At 31.7% G+C, this 22,870-nt stretch overlaps 2 protein-coding genes across 2 annotated transcripts; both read right to left on the bottom strand.

Annotated features, from left to right (window-relative positions):
• Positions 1–1,076: 1,076 nt before the first annotated feature.
• Positions 1,077–3,275, bottom strand: LOC131626772 (seed biotin-containing protein SBP65-like). The gene is made up of 2 exons (XM_058897613.1): positions 1,742–3,275; positions 1,077–1,640 (listed from the first exon to the last, which is right to left on the bottom strand). Exons 1-2 carry the CDS (start codon positions 3,107–3,109, stop codon positions 1,269–1,271), a joined length of 1,740 nt encoding a protein of 579 aa, XP_058753596.1. The 5' UTR covers positions 3,110–3,275; the 3' UTR covers positions 1,077–1,268.
• Positions 3,276–9,441: 6,166 nt separating this feature from the next.
• Positions 9,442–13,217, bottom strand: LOC131626771 (protein trichome birefringence-like 39). Its single transcript, XM_058897612.1, has 5 exons — positions 12,753–13,217; positions 12,422–12,593; positions 10,484–10,659; positions 10,225–10,383; positions 9,442–10,017 (listed from the first exon to the last, which is right to left on the bottom strand). Exons 1-5 carry the CDS (start codon positions 13,067–13,069, stop codon positions 9,729–9,731), a joined length of 1,113 nt encoding a protein of 370 aa, XP_058753595.1. The 5' UTR covers positions 13,070–13,217; the 3' UTR covers positions 9,442–9,728.
• Positions 13,218–22,870: the final 9,653 nt, after the last annotated feature.

The following is a 22,870-nucleotide window of genomic DNA, read 5'->3' as shown; positions in this document are numbered from 1 at the left end:
GGTAATTGATTTTTATATATTAAAGTAGAAATCATTTTAATTTCAGTTTCCCGCTCTCAACGAAAACACATCCCCATCCCTCTCTTGTCTCTCTCTCCACTTCTATCACATTTTCTCCCTCTCTTCACTTTCTTCTTTCTTCTCTCCACTTCTATCACTTCTTCAGTTCTCTTTACTCTATTCGCTCTCCCCTTCACACCTATCTTCATCTTCAATTCTTCTCTCAACGAAAACCATGCCCCATCCCTTTTTCACTTCCTGAATAGAAAAAAAATTAAAGATTCAAAAAAGAAAATGATGACAACAGATCAAAGACATGGAGTAGGAACATGAGTTAGAAGATCAAAGTGATGGAGCACAAAAAGAATCAAAGACAAAGACATTTTGTTTTCCCTTTCTCTACCATTTTCCAATCTCCCCCTTTTAAGTTCTTCTGATTTTAATGAATTTTTCCTAACTTTATTTTGATTGTGTTATATCAGTAGGTTTCAAAATCTTATATATCGAAAAAGGTTTCTTGACTCAAAGACATATGGACTTAATCAAGCTTATGTAAGGGAAAGCCACAACCTCCATTTGAGCTGGTAATGTCTATTGTTTCATTTAAATGATATCTATTGTTTAAAATCATACCTTAGAGATAGGTTTGTTGAGTTTTTGTTTTTGTTTTTTTTTGTTAATATTGTTCTTGTGACCAGCTTTTATGAGTTCGGCTAGGGAGAATGTTTCAATATTGCACAAAGGTGCCACTCTGCTTCATTTTTGCACTTAAAAGTTGAATCTGTCAATTCTGTTAATTTATATTGATTTTATATTCTTTTTTTTACTAATTTTGCATCAGCTTTACTCCCTTGTCGGATTTGTTGGAAATCATGATCATATTTGTCTTTGATTTATTTTTAAAAAATAAAAATTAGTGAAATTCAAAGTTCAATGTGTACGAGAAAAAATATCATATCATATTTTCTTTTCTTTCTAGATGATAGCATCCATTTTCCACTTATTTAATTAAGTTTCAAAACAAGCTATGAAATATAAAAGATTAATCTAAAATCAAGAAGATGAACTCACAAAGCTTAATCAAGAAGATGAAATCACTTATATAATTCAACAAACATTTATTTAACAAAACACTTAACACATTAATTTACAGAAACTGAAATCTTAAAACATTCTTTATCAACATATAACCATCCCCAAAATAGTTCACCATGTTCCTCACTTTATTATTAATATTATCTGCAGATTTAGCCATTTTATTTCCAACTTCACTTAGTTTCAGTGACAGCTATCTTTACATCATCACTTCCTCCTTCATTCTTCTTCTCTAACACTTTCCTTTCTATTTTCTCACCTCCCTTTCCTTTCTCTTTCACAAGAACATTTTCCACAGTTTCAGTTTCACCAGTGTTTGGCATCACATTAGTTCCTCTACCCTTCTCAAGAACATTTTCCACAGTTTCAGTTTCACCAGTACTGTTTGGTATCACATTGCTTCCTCTACCCTTTTCTTGAAGATTAGTTCCTAATGCTTGAGTTCTTTCTTCACCTGGTACCACTTTTGGAGTAATCACTTTTTCTGTATAGTTGCTCACATTTTTGCCGGTACCTTCTGATGATGGCAAGACTTCTTCACCTTCCTAAAATCAAACCTCAAATTTCAAACCTCAAATTTCAGTGTAATGTTAAGTTAAAAATGTGAAAAAAGTGTAATGAAAGTAATGGATATAGATAACAGAACCTGAGGTTGAGAAGGCTTTTGAGTCTCATATTCACGCCATGATTCATCCTTCTTCCTAGCAGTAAACTCCTTAGCATTCTCACCAGCAGAAGCAGCCAAATTTTTCACGGTTTCTACCGACTTTGCAGCAAGCTCAGAAGCCTTTGGTGCAACATATCCAACAGCTCCTTGGACAGCACTCGCCGCAGCCTTAGTTCCATCCACGGTCAGCTGTGTTGCATAATGTGTTGCTGTCCACCCCGCAACAGAAGCAGCTTTCCCTGCCATTTCAGCAGCAGTCTTCCCTTTCTCCACTGTAACATCCTTTGCCTGAACAACCGCAGACTTTGTTTTCTCCGCAGCAGGAGTAACATAATCTGCTGCAGTTTTTGCAGCATTTGAAACTGTGTCTTTGGTTGCTTCATAACCTTGTTGTGTCTTTTCAAGAGTTGCATTTTTAGCCTGTGCTGCTTTCTCAGCCGCTGTTTTTGCAGCATTTGAAACTGTGCCTTTGGTTGCTTCGTAACCTTGCTGACCTTTCTCCGCCGCAGCATCTTTGGCTTGTGCTGCTTTCTCCGCCGCAGTTTTTGCAGCATTTGAAACCGTGTCTTTGGTTGCCTCATAACCTTGCTGGCCTTTCTCAACAGTTGCATCTTTGGCCTGTGCTGCTTTCTCTGCCGCAGTTTTTGCAGAATCAACAGTTGCGTCCTTGGCTTGTGCAGCTTTCTCCATTGCTTTTGCTCCTTTCTCTTGTGCTGCTCGTGCTGTATTATTCAGTGTTTCTTTTGTTGCTTCTTTTGCTCTTTCTCTTGCTCTCTCTTTTTCCTCAGCAGCAACATTTTTTTCCAATATCGCATCTTGATTTTCAGCACCAACCACCCTTCCTCTACCAAACTCCTCTTCACCCTCCCTTGCTTCTAAATCCACTATTTTACCTCCTCTCTCTGCCACAACTTGCCCTTTTCCTAAGGCTCTATTTTGTTCCTTAACCTGTGGTGTTCCAGTAACCACTCTGGTACGGTTATTGAGTTTTTCTCTTGTAGCATTCTCTCCTAATCTGTTTTCTGCTACATTGGCACTCACAGGAACACGTCCACGATCAAGGTGACTTTGATTCTCGTTGCGATCTGGGAGAGACTGAAAGTTTGGTCCGAGTTCATGGCCTTCTCTTACTCTTCCTCTTTCACCCGCATTTCCGATAGCTTTCCCTGCACGATCTTTGTTCATTGCACCACCTTTTGATGCTTCTACAGTCCCCTGTGGTAGTTCTTTCTCTTTCACAGAAAGATGCTCGACGCGGGTTGTCATCTCAGGAACATTGTCTTTCTCGCCGGGAATCTTTCTCTCGGTTGTGATGTTTTCCTTGCGAGATATTTGTCCAGAGGCCATTGATGATGATGGATATTATATACTATGTTTTGTTTTGGTGTTGGTGTTACAAAAACAAGAACAAGGATATTATATTATGTACGGTTTTTCTTTTGATGTTTTTTTTATGATGTTTGAACTTGTGTTTGGTTTGTGTAGTAGTTTTCTGAATGTGAATGGTTATGAGAATGAGAATGAGAATGTGTGTGATTTAAAAGGGAAATGGGATTGGCGGTTTGAAGAGGTTGGTGATGGAAGTTTTTTGATGGGAGAGGACATGTGTGACTATTACTGACACGTGTGATGGTTATGAAACTAGATATTGTGTGACTCAGCATAGAATAATGATTAAAATGAAATTTGAATGATTGAATCTTGAAGGGGTTGATTTAAAGGTGGATTAAAGACACGTGGGAAGTTCAAAGAATGCCACGTATGAGTTTGTGCTTGGTAATTGTGGAGTAAAGTAAGACATGTGGCTGGCCCCAAGTATCTTAATTTGGTGATGGTGCTGCTTCATTTTGGATTATTCAATTTAATCTTTGTGAATTATTCAATTCAATTTTTTGATATTTTACCGTCTATTTGTGTAAAGTGAAAGTTATCTATCCGTTGAATAAAATATTTGGCAGGAACTATAAATGGGACTACTAATATGTAAGGAATAAAAATAAGAGATGCATTATTAGAAAACAATTTCGTGATTTCCAATCTCTTTTATCTAAAATTTATGGAGATAGCTACTAATTTTTTTTTTTGAGAACCAAAATAGAAATGTATTCAATAAAAATGCTCTAGCATGAGAAATGCTAGGATTACACCACTACAGAAGTTCTGTTACAAACTAGACCTCAAACTAACCAGCTCAATAGTTATAATTCAACACCAATCTTCACCATAAAAATTAGACTAGGTGATGATACTGGATTATTAATTTATGGTCAAATTACTGTATTATTGATCGAATCGCATGATTAAACCAGATTAAATTGAATAACTTACTGAGTAGACCAATTATTATAACAAAATTATATAAATATAAAATCTATCGAATCGAATGATTCAGTCTCTACAAAATATAAGCAGTACTTAAATTTTTTAAAAATATCATATATAAATAAATTCACAAGTTCATAAATTAAATTCAAATTTTAAACATAGATATCACACATAACAAAATAGTACTAAATTACATAGAATAATTACATACAAGTTTAATCGCAAGCTAATTTAATTGAATAATTCATAACAAAATAACTCTATAGTCTATTAAATTTAATTTTAAGAAAGAAAAAATTATTTCAATGTTGGTATTTCCTTCTTCAATATCAAAACCATCTGCAACAAAATCAACTGTATCCACAACATTTTTATTTTTATTTATTTTTTTATTTTAATTTTTAATAAAATAATCAAAACAATGTCGTTTTATTTTTTTTAAATAAATTTTTTTTAAAAGAAATTTAAAACGTCGATTCAAGAAAACCGCTGATTTTTCCGATTTTAGCAAATTTGACCCGTTCACTTCGGTTCAATTACATATCCAATTCAACAATTGAACCAGACCGATTTTCAATTCAACCGGTCGGATCTGCCGATTCGATCTGATTTTTAAAACACTGAATTGAATTGACTTAAAGTTAAAATATAATTTATACTATTAATTAATTAATAAGTAATTTATAACTCCAACAAATCATAAATATATTTTAAAATTATTTTAAGGGAAGAAATAGAATATGTTAGATTAGATTTTAAAAAGTTTGAGTCTGACATACAATAAATTTAAAAGGTTTGAGTCTGACCTATGATTTATTATAGGCTCTTTTGTTTTGCCCTGGTCTGGCTTAACCTTTTTAAAAGTCAGACTATATATATATAGCTTGGTATAGTTCGGTTCGAAGGCCAATTCATGTATCAAGTGGTTCTAACTTCCTTCTGATCGCCATTGTGGGAATCGAACCGTGGTCCTCCCTACCAAGTCTAGTGTCAATCACGATTTATAGTATGTTTCTCATTAAAATTTTCAATTAAATCATATTACTTAAAAGTCTTATAGGTCGGCCAATATATGCTTATATAGTGCGACTAATTTAACATTTGTTCGCCTATTTAATATTTCTTCTAATATATATATATATATATATATATATATATATATATATATATATATATATATATATATATATATATATATATATATATATATATATATATATATATATATATACCAATCTATTTTTCATATATAAAAATTGTATAAGTTGGATTATAAGACTTTATTACTTTTTTAATAGTCTAAATTTGACCTATTTAATTAAATAGGCTTTTAATGATGTGTTAAAGCTTAGATAAATTTATTATATTTTTTTATTAAAATATATCCCTATCATATTTAACTATTTAAATATATTTAATATTATGAATTATTAATAATTAACGAAAATAAAATAAAATCTATTTTTATCGCCACTAATCCATAAATAATTTTATCATCTAAACTCGAAAACAGAACGCACAATCAAAAATAAAAAGACTTAAATCTGTTGGAACATGTCTATATTCTAATATGATGAATTAAAAAAAATTCTTAAGTTTCACATTGTTAGATTTTTTTTTTTTTTGGTTGTGTGTTAATTGAAAAAATTCTTTAAGTTTCACATGGTCTTAGTACCATTAGAGGATATTTATACCATATCTATTATGCAAGTAGTAATCGTACAATATAGAATTGTGGTGATTTATCCCAGAGGTGGCACGGTAGTTTGACATGTTTTGTATAAATTTGAGAAGTGTCACGAAACGTCTAAAAGAGAGCGACCTCGTCTGCGACTCGATCCGATATTTTTTTCGGTGGCAAATTAATCAAAACCGTAAACTAATAATTTTAAGATGTTTCAAACTGCCATGGCTATCGAAATAGTTATTGGTACTTCTACGATTGTCTAGGAAAACCCGTTCAAGTTTGAGGGAGTGTATTACAAACGTTGGCAACAAAAATGAGAGTTTTCTTAACAATAAAGAAGGTTGTCAATATTTTGACTGATGACATTTTTATTGTTCCTTATGGATTAGTCGAATAAACTAATAGAAAGAAATATATGGACTCTGATGGAACTCATAATTTCAATGGATCTGAATTTACAACATAGATTAAAGTGAAGGATTTACAGTTAACGAAAAAAAACATCCTTATAGAAAGAGAATGAGTATAATATTCTGAATGGACTCGCAAATGATTTGTATGACTATTACAGTAACTGCGATACTTCAAAACAGGTTTATGAGGCTCTGAAAAACAAGTATGATATTGAAGAAGTTGGTGAACAAAAGAATGATTTTAACAACTACATGAAATATCATATGGTAGATTAAAGGTCTATGGAGACCCAAAGTCACGGACTTCAAAAGGTTGCTCATGAGACCATCATTAGAAGTAAGTATTTAGATGAACAATTTCAAATTGCTTTTATTATTGACAAATTGTCCCCTAGTTAGAAAAATTTCAAAATTTTGTTTCTCCATAAAACAAAAGAATTTTTAATTGAAAGTGTGAATATTCACCTTTAAATTGAAGAAGAATCTCAGAGACACCATTAATAAGAAAATTATTGGTTGTTTTAAACAATAAAAAGAAATTCGGTGTGGTTCTGAAGTCATATTGTAAATCATTAAAGAATTATAACCGCAATATTGTAAACCAAATTAAGAATGAGAATCCTTCTATGGCCCAATTGCTCCCACTGAGCAACAACCACCAACTCAAAGAGATGTAGAAGCAGACTTGAACTTGGTGTTGCCCTTATTGTACATGTTAACCTGATCAATGGGAAATTTATTACTATGATCATTGAAATCAACATGGTTGGTGGATACCGGATAGACAATGGTGTCTCTCGATGTGTCTGTTATGATTTTGTTATGTTTAAAACATACACGAATATTAAAGATATGAAAGTGTTGTTTGGAGATGTCCACACCACTAATGTTGCGGGAATTGGAGACATTGAGTTAAATTTCACCTCCGGAAAAACTTTAATCTTGAAGGACATCATGCATGTTCCTGAGATTAAGAAGAATTTTGTTTATGATTTTCTTTTAAATAAAGGAGGGTTTAGTTAGTCTATTGGGGGAAGATTTGTACATCATCACTAAGAATAGATTTTTGTTGGGAAATGGTACGCTACCGATGACATATTTAAGTTGCATGTTGATTTGAATAAAAAATATTCTCATTTTGTTTACTCTTTGTGTGATTTTGATGTTTGGCGTGCTAGACTTTGTCATGTTAATAAGCAATTTTCATGAAACCAAATCAAATATGCATTGTTCCTAAAATATCCTTGATTGGTTGTGCCTGTATGAGTACTAGAATCTTCCATAATCTCATAATTTTTAATCAAATCTTCAAGGTTTTAAACCAGTTGTACTGTGATGATGTTATGGTATAACATGTCACAACATTTGTCAAAAATAGTAACAACAGACTCTACTATACCTGATAGTCAAGATGTCATGACATCTTACTTAACATTACTTGAGAACCATGTTTTATCAAAATTTATGTCAATCATAAAACCATGAATCTAACATAAGAAACTTTCTTATGGATTTTGTGTTTTTTTTTCTACTATCAATTAGAGCATTTGGAAGCAAATAATGCTAATGAACAACATGGATAAGTTCTTTTTAAAGCACGTGACTTACTTTAATCTTGGAAAGTGGCAAAAGAGATGAAAAATACACACACTCACTCTTTTCAAGTAATATCATGTACTAAATAGTATCAAATGTGATGTGAATATGTCTATTTTCAATTCCAACAATATAATAGGAATTGATGTTTATATAAGATATGAGAATGACTCTATTGTTCTAGCTAAAACATAGTGTATTTTTTATGTGATGTTCATGTTGTTCTAGCTAAAACATAATGTATTTTTTATATGATGTTGATGTGTGCGAAGCACTTTGTTTACTTTCCGCTCTCACTTAAGTTTACGATTCGAGTCTTGTTGATTTTGAATTAGATATTAAATTTTTGTGGACAATTTCTTTTTTCCACTGAAAAAATCTCACTCAATTTAGAGACATTAATAAGTCATGTAGATATTTACTCTCTACTTATTATAACAACTCTAGTGTTAGTTTTATTCAAAAATAAGCAAATGAGATTGCCTATAATTTAATTAAATTGGTCACGTCTCTAACTAACTTCTAATATAGATTTAACACATTGTATTGATCAAATTATAAAACATACTCCACATTGAATTAAATCAAATTTTAATTCACTCATTCGAATATATTCTTAGAAAAATAAAATATAAAATGAAGGAAAGGGAAGGATGAAACTAAAAGAGAAAGGTGTATATAGAAACCACTTACTTTACACCTGATTACACTGCGGAACCCAACTAAATTGGAGGCCTTTGGGCCCATTCCAATGTGAATTATTTGTAAATTGCAATTCTTTGTTTTTTTTTTAACTCACCCTTCAACCTGACAATCCTTATTTTTTAGTATTCTAAAAATGTTTATGAATAAATTTGGGAGTGTCTATGAAGGAAATTTTCAGAAATATACTAAATTTTCGAAAGTACGTTTATAAATTTTCAATATAAGTTTTGAAAAAGAAGAAAAAAAGTTTGCACAATTGAATATTTCGAATTTCCGCTAATATAAAAATTATTTCTTTTTTTTTTAAAATGCACGTCGACTTTCCTGTATGAGCATTCGGTACATGTATCCGTCCGTGAAAAAGTGAAAGAGTCACCACTACTGAGGATCTCCCCCCTAATCTTAGATAGATCGTCTAAGTTCCTGCAGTTCATTGCTGTGAATTTTTTTAAAAAATCCGATAATTTTTTCAGAAATTCTTAATAAACACAAAAAAAAAAAAATTCAAAATTTTTTCGTAGGTGCGAGTAACAGCACCGTCATTAAGGATGTCAGACAAATTAAATTTTCCAATTCCTTCCATTTAAATAGAATTTTTAATCAAAGATCCATGTTTTTTTTTCACACTGATTATGTATATTGTTACAATGAATAATAATTTATTTATTAATATAATCAAAATTGTAAAAAAATAATGGATAAACAACTAACAAACTACGTCGGAAAAAAATCTTTTACTCAAAATAGAAGGGTTATAAAAAAATTATGATCATCTAAACCAGAGGCTTGCTCATAATAAAAATTAAGGTAATGTTTTAAGATAAGTTTAAGCAGCCAATATCATAATCCTATATACCCTATTTCTAATTTAAAGAGAATAAATGATGCTTAAATTGCACTAGTTTACAAAGTGGGAATATTCTCTACTTTTTTTTTCTCTATTCTACTATCACTTTTAAAAAAAGCAATTCACTATCACAAATGATCCATCAGCACGTTATTCCACAAGAAAGTTCTCTGCAACTTACAAATACTTTTCAATATTCCAAACACTATCTATTTGGTACAACAATCAAGGCACGTTTCTGCCAAAACAATATATGAAATGAAAATGTACAATCAACCCTTTTATTGTCCAATTGAAATAACTCACTATACCAGATTAAATAATTAATTCCTATGGTAGAAAACAATAGGTTTTCCTAGCCTAAGAAAAACATACACAATTTCTTCCACCAATTCAACCAAAAAGAGCTGCATGAAGAAGAACATTCCATGTATCAGGAAGTCCTGGAAGACACCAATGACTACAATCTGTTGACATAACGCCACTATACCCTTCTGGATGTGCATCTTTTCTGTATTGTGAAAGTGTTGTCACGTCCAGAAAATACACCGGCTTTTTTAATCTGTTCAATACCTTGTTTACTATCACCCAAGCCATTGGTGTTCCTGCTGGGTACTTCAATCCAAAGAATGGCTGTGTCTCCCTCATACATGATTTCGCTGGTTGATTCCAATCCCGACCCCTAAATCACAAAATATCGTACACCAACATGAATATATAGTTACTAAAAATTTAACCCGTCTAGCTCAACTGATGGATACAAAGATTAATCTAAGTTTTAAGCGGTAGTTTTGACATAATCATTGTAACACGTTGTGATTCTCTCAAAACTAAAGGAATTCAAACATATACTTAATTGATTAAATTAAAAACTAGTAAAAAAACTTACTCGTAGTGCACCGGAGAAATTCCGAGAAAGAAGACCTTGGTTTGGGTTGGATTTACGTTGATGTTAATCCATCTAGCCCAAGTTGTCAAGCCTTTGTAGAATGCAATGAATCTGTTCATGTCTTTGTACAACTTGCCACCTTCTTGAATATAATCCCATCTATATTCAAATGTCAAAAACAAACCCATATTAATCAATGTTGCTAATCACCTCTTAATAGTAAAATTGATTGTGATCATGATGTTAAGTTAGATCCTACGGTTGTGCGTTGCCAGTATGGGTCCACCAATGCCACGTGTTGAAAATCAGTACATCCATCCCTCTCCAAGCATCACCACTCTTTATTGAGTCTAACTTTAGAACATTCCCAACATTTTCACGATCTAGGTCTACTAAGTATGGTGTGCGGAATAGAAATAATTGGAGACCATAATCCTGAAAAATAATTAAATAACAAAATTTTAATTATAATTTTTTCTCTCGTCAAAGACGCAATCACAACATAAATAAAACCGTGAGATCACATATTCACAATGAAAGAGTCAATTAAATATATTTTATATTTAGACAGTTTAATCTTAATTAGACGATGACATATCTTTTTCTGATGAATGATTGCATGTCATCATCGACGACTAGTGACCTAAATTTCTATGGAAGTAGAAATTTCCTCAAACTAAATGGTGTGATTTTTTGCTTAAGTTCAATGAAAATGAAAAGTACCATGGAATATAAATAACTAGGTGAAAAAGAAAATTCCTTCCTTCATCACATTTATGTGGCCCAATATTTGTGACACTTTGTAGTTTACTGACTTTATACAGCAAAAGCCGTGCAAGCAGAGGATTGTATCTGAATAAGGCCACCAGTGTCGAGTGGTCCATTTAGAAGGGAGTAATTGAAAGACAGCATTTGGATGGATTAAGGACTAAATTACTAATTATATATTCATATTAGTTTTATAAAAGAAATGTCTTCAAGCCTAGAAGGTGGAAGGAATATGACATTAATATTAAATTTATCTATCAAAATCAAAAATCAAAAATCAAAAACATAATAACTTAAGACCAAAAAAAGGATTTTAAAATGAAGGAATAAAAACTTATTTTTTTAATTAAAGGATTAAAAATATATTTAAATCTTTATTATATACTATTGTTGCTACTCCAACATTATTTAAATGGGTCACTTCAAATCTTAATTTTTTTTTTGTAGATAACTTGATTGATGCTTATATCAAGGGCAAACAAACATTATAAAGTGAGTATTCAACTAAATAATTCAACTAGATATTTCTTGAAGTAAGAAAAACCAAAATCAAATTATTATTATTATTATTATTATTATTATTAATCATTGAAGTTTAAAAAGAGGTAGTGAAAGAAGAATATATTAGCTGAGCAATGTTGTATTCATGATTTAGTTACCACTAATGATGATTGTTGACTGCTAGAAAAACTAGGTGTCAAACACTAATTATTTCTACTTAACAAATTTGTCAACAAAGTTTCTATATAAAGCAAAAAGGTATTGGTAATTACATGCATACACTACTATATGTCACTATGATTTTGTTAAATTCATCCTTAATTCAAGCTAACAAGTATCTTTTCTTTTTCTGGATCCAGCTTTTTAAAGAAATCAAACTTTAAAAAAAAATATATTTTTATTAAAATTTATAGTACTCAATGGAGTATATTTGATTTTGTTATAAAAACAAATTGTTTTTTAAAAAAAGTTTTGCACGAGGAAAATAGTAGAAAAATTGAATTATTTACTAGGTAAATTATTACTATGCATAGTAATTAATATATCCATGATAGATTTACATTTATTATTCTTTAGTTTAAATGTCCCAGCAAAGGGAAAAACACTCCACCAAACCCGTTTCACACTTTATTGTTCACGCTCCATGTTTCACACAAATTTTAAATTGAAATAATTTCAGCACAAATTTCGCAACTGGTCCTTAAATTTAAAGAAAATAAAAATGAGTTCACACAAGAAAATTACCCATAAAGTTTCCAATTTAGGGGAAAAACAGAAAGACAAAGAGAAAAAAAAGAAGACACCAATTGCATGGACACAATTAAACACCAAACATAACAAACATCTTTTCATTACCATTAAATTCAAAATTTTCAAAAGTAGAAAATAAAAATTAAAAAAAAAACAAAAAATTCAAAAAAATACCAACCTGAAATGTTATTGTGGAAATAGCACTTTGTTTTGAGAATGAAGTTCTTGTTTTTGGCACCCAAGAATGAATCATACATGCCAATGAATTGAACTGATTCAAACTCAAAGAATCACCAACAAACATAATCTTCTTTCCTCTATACTTTGCTAGAAAATCCAATGCATTGAACCTAAGCAAAAAATCAAACAAACAAACAATTTCAAACTCATGAAAACGAGACCTCTAACTCGTATCAGTATCAGATATAAAAGTTAGTTATATTAGTGTAACTAACTTTTATGTCTGATACATCGAGTTAGTTAATAGACTCAAAGAAGAAGTTAGCTACCTTGGTAAAGAACAAGTGAGTGGCTGCCATCTATATTTCTGATACTGGCTATCAGGCCGACCGTATTTCTGACAGTTGAATTGTGGATCTATGAAGGGACAAGAAGAAGGATCATAGAGAGGATACGAAGCGTCATAGACCCATTTGCCACGAAACAAATTGCACGTTCCTGCGAGTTTTCTTTCGGTACTACTATTGGAAATGGTAGTTGCTGTTGTGGTTGGTGGGTTGAGGTTATTGAATTGATGAGCTTTTGTTTGGTGGGAAGAGAATAGAAGAAGCAGAGATAGAAACAGAGTGGGTAACAGAAAACCCATTTTCTTGGGTTTTGGACCTTACTCTGAAGAGGTTTCTGTTGAAGAAAAAAGGACCAAGAGTGCAGAAAAAGTTGTCTGAAACTATGCCTTTTATAATGTTAAACTTAATCGTGTCTGTGACTAAGAGAGAGAAAACCAAGTTGTCATTTTGCCGATGGCTCGAGTTTAAGAGTATGTTTCTCTCAAAATTTTAAATTCGAACTTTTTTATGTGTTATCAGAGCAAAGATCTTAGAAAGAGCTTTGCTCTGATTTTAAATAGATCTTTGTTAATAAACGGTGAAATTGACGCATTTGCATTAGTCAGTTTTAAGATCAGATAAAATTTTTTTAAAAAGATGTATAAACATGACTATTTTTAATTTTTTAATTTTTAATTTTTATGATATGTTTGTTTAATTCTGGTTGCAGTCAGAAACAAGAGAAGTTTGGATGGGTTTCTTTAACAGAGGCATGTGGTGTGGTGGTGGGGTTGGATCTGTGATATTGATTCTTTGCTTTTGAAAATTCTTAGGATTATTGTTATATTGATTCAAGTCATGTCACATGTGGGAATTGATATTTTTTTCTTATAAGTTAAAGTAATTCTTTTGGACATTTTTTGTTTTTTTCTCACTATGTTAAATGAATCTGTATTTTACATTATAATACTAGCTCATCTTGTGGGGAGTTCAATGTTTGGAGACTTTGGCTGCTGAAGACTCAAATAGTAATACAAATTTAATATTCACTTCATTGTTTATTTATTTTTGAAAAGTTTAAAAGAATATCATCAACAAAATTCTTAAATATAAGAAATGTCTGATAAATAATGTACAAGATTCACATTGATCCAAATAAACCTTGTTACCCAAACATAACATACAAAACAAAACTTCTTATTTAACTCAAATAAATATGTTTAACAACAAAGACAAACGAGATGGCAAACACCCACTAACCACCTAAACACTAACATACCCGGACCACTACTGGTTAACATTGTAGGCAAAAAAATTATCGTTGTATTTGAGTTATAATAAGGATGATAACTTGATATTCTTTAACAAAAGATTAATGAGAAAATCTTTAGTTGAAACATGGCGGTGGTTCTATTATTTATATGTATCATTTACTCTTCTTACTATTGAATCCAAATGAATTTTTTATATATTCAAATCACCTAGCCTAGTTTCTAATGTCTTTTCTACTGCATGTTATCTCAACATTGTTTACGATATTGTTATTCTAATTTTATTTTGTTTAATGTGACCCCGCATTCAATACAATATTAGCATCTATCCTACACTTAGTTTATTTTCGTGTTGGTTATTTTTATCTCATGTTTTATATTCTTTAATTTGAGTTGTATTTTTTTTCATATAAAACACTTTAGGTTTTCCTCCATTTCAACCATCAGCTTGAATTTGATGGTTTACGTCTTTTTTTAATTCTTCATGGTTTGGTATCATGGACCCAAGATATTTAAACTTTGTATCTTGTGGTATGATATGATCTTTGACTTTCACCTATAAATTAGAAGTGTTTCTCCTTTTGTTAAACTTACATTCATATACTATATTTTACTTTTGTTTGGCCGAAAGTCATACGCCTCTGAACCTAGTCTCCAAGTCTCCAATTTCTCAGTGCTACCTCTTGGATTGTTTTTTAAGTACATAAAATACTAAAGGTTAAAAATTTAGGGCTTAAGGTTAAATCTTGATGCATTCTTATTGTTATGAGAAAATCATTTTTCTCTCCACCTTTTGTCCTCACACTAGTCGAGACTCCCATCATACATGTCTTGGATAGCTCAAATATAGGAAATCCTAACCCCTTTCTTCTCTAAATTTTCCATTATATCTCTCTGAGAACTTTATCTTACGCATTTTCCAATATAAATGAAAATTAAGTGTTGGTCTTGTTGATCCATCACATGTCGCTCCATTACACGTCATAGTAAATAGAGAGTTTCCATGGCGACCTTTCGTTCATAAAATCATAATGATCATTAATAACTTGAGTATATTTTCTTAGTCTCCATTTAATCACTTTTTTTTTATAACTTCATCACATGAATCATAAGTTTAACCCCCGTATAATTACAAAATTTTGTATATCCTCTTCGTTATTATAGATCAGAGTTAAAGTGAATTTTCTCCATTCATCAAACGTTTTCTTTGAATCATAATTTTGTTAAAAAAATTGTTGTGTCAATCAATGCCTCTATCTCTAAGTCTTTTCAACACATTATTAGGTATGTTGTCTGGTCCAACCGCCTTGTTATCACTCATTCTTTTTAATCATGTTCTCTAACAACTACCTTGATAGAGTTCAGTAAGATCTCAAATCCTTCATTAAATAATTTGTGGAAATAATTCTTCCACCTAACCTTAATATCCTTTTCCTGAATCAAAACTTTATCTTCCTAATCTTTAACATAATTTACATGATCTAAGTCTTTCGTCTTTATTTCTCTTCCATTAGCTAGCCTATAAACCCTTTGTTCCTAAGGATTGTTATAATTAGTCAAAAGTTTGACTTCTTGTTTCACTTATTGCCTTCTTGACCGTATATGTTACTCCCACGTATACATAAATAGCTAAATTGAAGAGCATGATCTACAATTTTGTTAACCTAATATAAATTTTCAAACCTTGCTAAAATATGAATATTCACATAATAAATGTTCTACAGTTTGCTTCGAGTCACATCCACTTGTGTACGAAATTTAATTTGATGAAATTGTGTTGCAATACACCAAACCTCCACTTTGATGTTTAGCATGAGTTCTTATATCAATTCATATAATATCATTTTTACGTCGATTTTGATATTATGTTGAATAAACTTGAATCACACTCTCAAAGATAGCTCAAATTAATGGATGTACCACTACACATATACATCAAATGTTTCAAAAACTCTCTAGTTACACAGGACTCTAACATAACTTTTATAAATATATGTTAATGTTAATAATACTATAAATCTAAAATTTTAAATTATATTTGATCTCACCTGATCAGAACAAATCGTCTTGGTCTGCAACAAAGTGATCTTCTGAGAGTGAGGAGGTGTACCTGCAAGGTAGTCCGATGCCAAAATGAGAAAGAGAGCAAGCGGAGCGCAAGTACAAGAACAAAGGGTTAGAGTGAGAATAATGAATACCTCATCCTCTAGTGAAAAAGGATTTTTATAGCCCCCAACGCTGGGCCAAGGTCTCCATAGTGGGCTGGATGCCCTAGCTCAAGATGGAGACTGCCAAGATCTACGTGTGTAATGGAGAACAACATGTGGTCTCCGTCCTGGGTCAACCACATCAAAGTTTCAGGAGATATGCGGTCTTCTCGGAAGCGTGTAGACTCCGTGATATTCAGAGGATTAAAGGTGGAGGAATCCTACGAGGAGGAGGGTCCCCGAGGGGACGGGAAACTGGACGCACTCGTGTGCTACGCTTTCCTGGAGCCTTGTGGGTGCTCCTGCTCGTCCGGCACGCCTCCCCGAAGCGTTGGTGGACTCGTGCGATTTTAGTAAGTGAGGCAATTCCATTATTGTATGTCTTGTATATCAGGTTTTGAGGGAGTTCAAGGAAAATGTTCACAACAAAATTGTCAGTGAAGTTCAAATCATTATGTATGAATAAATCATTGGCTCATATATTATGTGTGAAACAAAAACCCTACTCATTTAGGATGGTATTCAGTGCCCATTGTAGATAAATTGACGGATGTCAATTAAATCATTGTAGATTTTTAAAATATGGAGGTGGAGTTTTATCATGAATGGGGACTTACTACTGTTGAGTTATTACTTAGATACTTTATTTATGGTAAGGAAATAACCGTAGATAAAGTCCAATTGGCTATTAAAATCAAACAATTAATCAATATGAAGGAAATAAAGGTTGATGATTATGGTGAATGTTTGAATTTTTCAATAGAAAGATATGAAAATAAAGGGAGCATTAAGAGGACGGAATTCAGCTCAAGGTTCAAGTCAAGGTGTGGTATCTAGCCGAAATATAAGTGCTAAAATTGTCATAAGATTGATCAATCAAATATAATTTTTCAGATAATAGTGCCAATGAGAGTTTTGTTCAGATTAAAATTGCCCCATATAATGGTTATGAAAGTATATGCACACTAGTAGTGGCTAGTTGGAAAAACGAAAGTATTTGAGTCATGGACTCTGGATGCTCTTATCAAATGTGTAATAGAAAGAAGTCCTTTGAGTTCCTGGAGATGAAAGAAGTTGGAATTGTTTTCCTATGAAATTATAAATCTTGTAAATTCCAAGGTATAGGTTACAACCGGCTAACAATGTTTGATCTTTGTAAGCTTCTTATACATGATGTCAAGCATATGCTTATAAACTTAGGTGAAATTTATCATCTATAAGTTGTTAGTTTTAATATGGATACCTTTTCTAGAGGAGGGATGAAGAGACAATTAAAAGTATCTTCTTTTCGAATTTTAAAACCAAATTAAGCGTGCAAAAGCAAATATTTTAAAGGTTTTAGGCTATTGGAAGAATATTGTTTCAATACACACATTAATAGTTTAAGATGAAGAGATAGAAAATACAATGGATAATGGTTAAAGCGTCAAACATGATGTTTGATACACTTAACAGTTAATCGATAAGCAATTATAATTATAATTTTTGAAGAATTATCAATAACAAGATTATTTAGAACAAACTTCTAATCAAACCTAAACTTATGAAAATTTAGAATATGAACGCAATAAACCTAAGAAACATATTATTCTATATTAAGCGATAATTCTAACAGCTAAGACAATCATGCAAAAAATCTAAATGGAGAGAGTGATAGAGAGACAGAGAGAGAGAGAGGGAGAGAGAGAGAGAGAGAGAAGTATAGAGTATACCAAGATTTACATTTGTTTGGTGTTATCATCCTCATAGGCACTTAACCCGGTCTTCGAGGGTAAACCATAAAATTCGTTCTTCTACTACATTATTTTATTTAGGTTCCAATTTCAACAATTCAATTGAAATAAGGTTAAACTATAACAATCTAAATTATCTTTTTTTATCTTCGTTTGACCTTTTCTGCAACAAGCTCCTCATCCACTTGTGATCTTCACTCGATCACCATCTCCAACCTTTAAAATACTCAAACGCTTTTCTTAATGGTTCTAAGAAAGAATACAATAACAAATAACATTTTGTCCGTCAACAGGATGACAACTACTTTGTCACTTGAACTGACAAGCTAATCCAAATGTGGCATCCCAATAGTAATGTTCAATGGAGAGTCAATCATCCAATATTTGATTACAATTGTGAACATTTAAGCATGAATGATTGTTGACTAGAACTATCGTATCTAACAAATAGAGAACAATCAGAATGGCTCCCAAAGCATCCATCTATTTAAAGATCAAACAATAATTTAAACCAAACTCTAGATTTTCTCAAAAGAAACTGGTAAAACCACTAGGAGCCTAGAAGAAGTATAATGACAAATATACCCTTAGTTACACTCAAGTTCTACTTAAGTCACCTATAACCTAGCACCTACTTGACAGTGACAAAAACTCAAATGATGTATCCTTAGACCATCACTGCCACCTAAAACTCAAATGAAAATCCTCCTCAAACTATTATAGGGTCCAAGTCAAAATGTCACTATCACCTCGGTCTCGAGACAAAATCTTTTTTAGATCACAACCACCTTATCACTCAAATTGTGTCATTTATGCCAAGATCAAGATATAATTTTTTTTGTTGAGAAGTAAGTTGTCAGTCTTCATTTTTCATACTCTCAACTTTGGAGGGCAACTGTTTTGTATTAGGACTAAACCCAATCCATCAATAACCACAATCATTACACATAACCAATATATTTGTCTTCCACCCTGGCCCCAATGATCTGTTGGGTTTAGGTGGAAATATACATGTGGAGGAAGTCTCACATTGCTTGGCTTTCTAAGGCTATATCTAGGATTCAAGTTCTTCGAAGTCTCACATCGCTTAGTTTTGTGAAGGAAGAGGAAGTCCAAGGCTATATATAGGATTCAAGTTATTTATTACATGAAGTATCAGTCAAAAGCACTTTGAGCTTGTATTTGACTTTTTATATTCTCTTATACTCTTGTTTTAGAATGTTATGAGAGATGGTTGAATATTTGCTTTGGAGAGCATGTGTATTAGGGCCTTAAGGTGGTTGAGGGTAGTCTATAAGTTGTAATAATTTTCACATAGTGTTATTCTCTGATTGTCATTTGACAACAGTCATGGTTATTTCTCCATTTTGGAGTTTCCACATTAATCTCTTGTGTTGTTATTGTGTTCCTTTTTTCCCTATGCTTTTGTTTTTTTCCAACAAGTGGTATCAAGAGCTTTGTTTATGTGGTGGATAAATTTTTTTAGTATATGATATGTGGTTTTAGTTTTGTCTGATCTTCCACATCATAAAATAAATATTATACTCTGTCTTGGTTGGGAAAGTTTTATTTTCCTACACGAAAAGTTTTGGCAGCAATGTCAAGTTTTTCAAATGCAATAAAGATTGACTTAGAGAAATTTTATGGAAGAATCAATTTTGCCTTGTGAAAAATTCAACTCAAAGATGTTTTGATACAATTAGGATTACACAAGGCGTTGAAAGGAAACATTTCCAACATGAACAACAAGAAGTGGGAGTAACTAGATTTGAGAGTTTCAAGTACAATCTGCATCTCTTTTGCTAAGAATATTCATGCGAATATTCTTGGTACGCTGTCATCCAAAAAGCTTTGGGAGAAACTTGAAGGACTATATCAAAGAAATGGTAAATCAAATTGTTTATTGTTGTAGGAGAAATTTCATAGCTTTTGTATGGATGAACATATGAATGTATCTGATCATCTAAGTATTCTAAATGGTACTTTTTCTAAATTAGAATTATTGGAGTCAATATTGATGATGATAAAGCTTTCAGACTCATATGGTCTCTTCCATCTTCCTATGAGCATATTAAACATGTTTTGATATATGATAATGAAACTTTAAGATTTGAAGAAGTTGCTAGTAAGATTATTTATGAAGAAAGAAGATTGAAGGGTGGGGATAATACATCATCGAACTCAATGTTGGTTGCTAGAGGAAGATCGTATGTCAAAAAAACAATGAAACGGGTGTGAGAGATGTTGGAAATATGGAAAGACTGGACATATAAAATATAAGTGTCCTGATGGGGCAGCGTTAGAGAAGGACTCTAAGTCAAATCTAGCAATGTCTCTCTCACTGTGAGAGAGGGTAATCTCCTCTGAAAATTTTGAAGTGTGTCCTCATGAAATTTCTGATGTCATGGAAAAGGACGAGCTATTGCTAAAGGATTAACACATGGACATTGATGCAAAGTATATTGTGAGATTATGTCGATGATTGAAGAGTTTCCTACCAACATGGGAGTTGCACCATACATTTTCAACCTGGTTTTCCACATGTGGAAATTTTTAGTGGTTTAGCTTTAAGTGAAGTATACTCTTCTTTAGATGGAGTATGATTGTTTTTAAAACTATAATTTTCGGTGAAGACAGTGTGAAATTTTTTAGAGTGGTGTAGCTTCAAGTTACTATACTCTTTATGGTGGAGTATGATTGTCGGCGAAGACAATGAAAGTTAATGTATTATTTTCAATCAGAGTGGAGATTGTTGAGGTTGGTTGAAAATATACATGTTGAAGAAGTCTCACATCGTTTAGTTTTGTGAAGAAAGGGGGAGTTCAAGGTTATATGTAGGAATCAAGTTCTCAGAAGTCTCACATCGCTTAGTTTTTATGAAGAAAGAGGATCCAAGTTCTCAAAATTAAAGCACTTTAAGCTTGTATTTGACCTTTTATATTCTCTTATGCTCTTGTTTTAGAATGTTGTGAGGGGTAATTAGATATTTGCTTCGCATAGTGCAAATGTATTGGGGCCTTGGGGTGGTTGAGGGTAGGTAGTTTATGTGTTGTATTAATTTTTGCATAGTGTTTTTCTCTGGTTAACAACGGTCGTGATTTTTTCTCCGATTTAGGAGTTTCTGTGTTAATCTCTTTTGTTGTTATTGTGTTTTTTTTTCTCTTTATGCTTTATTTTTTCTAATACGATCACCAAAAGACAAAGGCGAAGGAAAATGACCATGGTCATAGAAACGATCGATGATCATAACTCCAATCTTAACATCGATATCTTCATAACATGATTTTTCATCTCAATACCTCTCATTTCTTCTTTGCTCTTCAAATTGTGTTAGAGTGTTTGCAAGTACAACATCTTGCTATTCATCGATCCATAAAATTGTTTGTTTGTTCGCCACGCCACCCACAGAAGTTATTTATTCACTCCATATTGACTCTATCAATTCGATCCACTAGTAGTTTGTGGCAATGTTAGTTTCATTAATCAAACTTTGGATGATTTATTAAAATTCTTTTAATGTCCTTAATTTAGCTCGGTAAGAGAGCTATCTCCTTCTTAATACGCTTAATTGGAGTTTTTTTTTTTTCAGAAATAAATCCAAAACCGCATCAATCGTACAAGACTAATAAAAGTCAAATTAAAATGAATAAATATCAACAAGCATTTACCAGAACTATTTTCCCTCAAATTTTGTTTTTTTTTTTCATGTCATAAAGTCATCATGACGTGCTTGAAAATTTTGGAAATGAAAAAGAAATGTGACTAAAAAAAGAAATTATAAAGGGGTCTGGTTGTCAATGTCAAAACCCAGTGACTCTCTTGTCTTGTTATACTAAAAGTAGTTCAACGCCAAACTCGACTCTAACAACAGATGATAGAATAGTCTTCACACATGATAATCAAACCATGAGTTGTCAATCACCACCATGAACAATATTTTATGTGTATACGGTATTTAAACTTTAATACATGCATTTTCTTTTAAAGATATCTTATCCTTAATTTAATCGATTGCAACAGAATGAATAATTGAAAGATAAATTATTTGCATGAAATTTCTACGATAATGTGCGACTTAATTAATAAAGAATTAATTATACATCGTAGTGCTGATCCACTTATGTAGCTATTAAACGTCAATTAGTACACCATATTATATGTCATTAATAGTATTATAATTTATAACAACTCGATCCATCATTGCATCGATCACTGATGAGGTCATGGAAAGAATTTATTACTTGATGAGTTTACATATCTTAAGCATAAAATTAGTATTAGTATTATATTCATCTTTTCACATGCATGCAGGAAAAAAATACTCAATCAGTAGTGTAGGTGAGGAACCGCAAATGATCCTCTGATGGTGTGTAAACCCCGGCTTCTGATTGGTATTAATTATATGTCATTTATTAGCAATGCCAATGGGTATGAATCCGACATAATAACAAAAATGGAAGAAAAAGGGTGACTGACTCAATTGAGGTTATATATTAAGGTGTAAAATTTAGTAACATTGTCGCCTTCGATAATTTTTTACCACATGTTTGTATAATATAATTCACCGTTGGATTGAAAGTTATTATCATATAGATCATGTCTATAAAATTTAACATTAATTAAAAATTATTTGACATGTCATAGATGCATAAAAACTAAGGTCTTGTAATATTTTATGAAAACCGTTAATTTTTACTATTCCCTTTAACATATCAAATGATTTTTTATTTATGTGAAATTTTATAGGTGTGATCTATTCGAAAATAGTTTTCAATCCAACGGTGAATTTTATTATAGGGACATGAGATGAAGAGTTATCGAAAGTGTCAAATTACTAAATTTGACACCTTAGTGTCATTTGATTCTGACTATATATATATCAATTATTAAAAATTTTGTTTTTTTATTAT

This window comes from Vicia villosa, unplaced genomic scaffold, assembly GCF_029867415.1.
Source record: "Vicia villosa cultivar HV-30 ecotype Madison, WI unplaced genomic scaffold, Vvil1.0 ctg.000320F_1_1, whole genome shotgun sequence".
NCBI lineage: Eukaryota > Viridiplantae > Streptophyta > Magnoliopsida > Fabales > Fabaceae > Vicia > Vicia villosa.
Note: the sequence above shows the minus strand (reverse complement) of the source record. Positions and strands in the feature narration are given on the sequence as shown.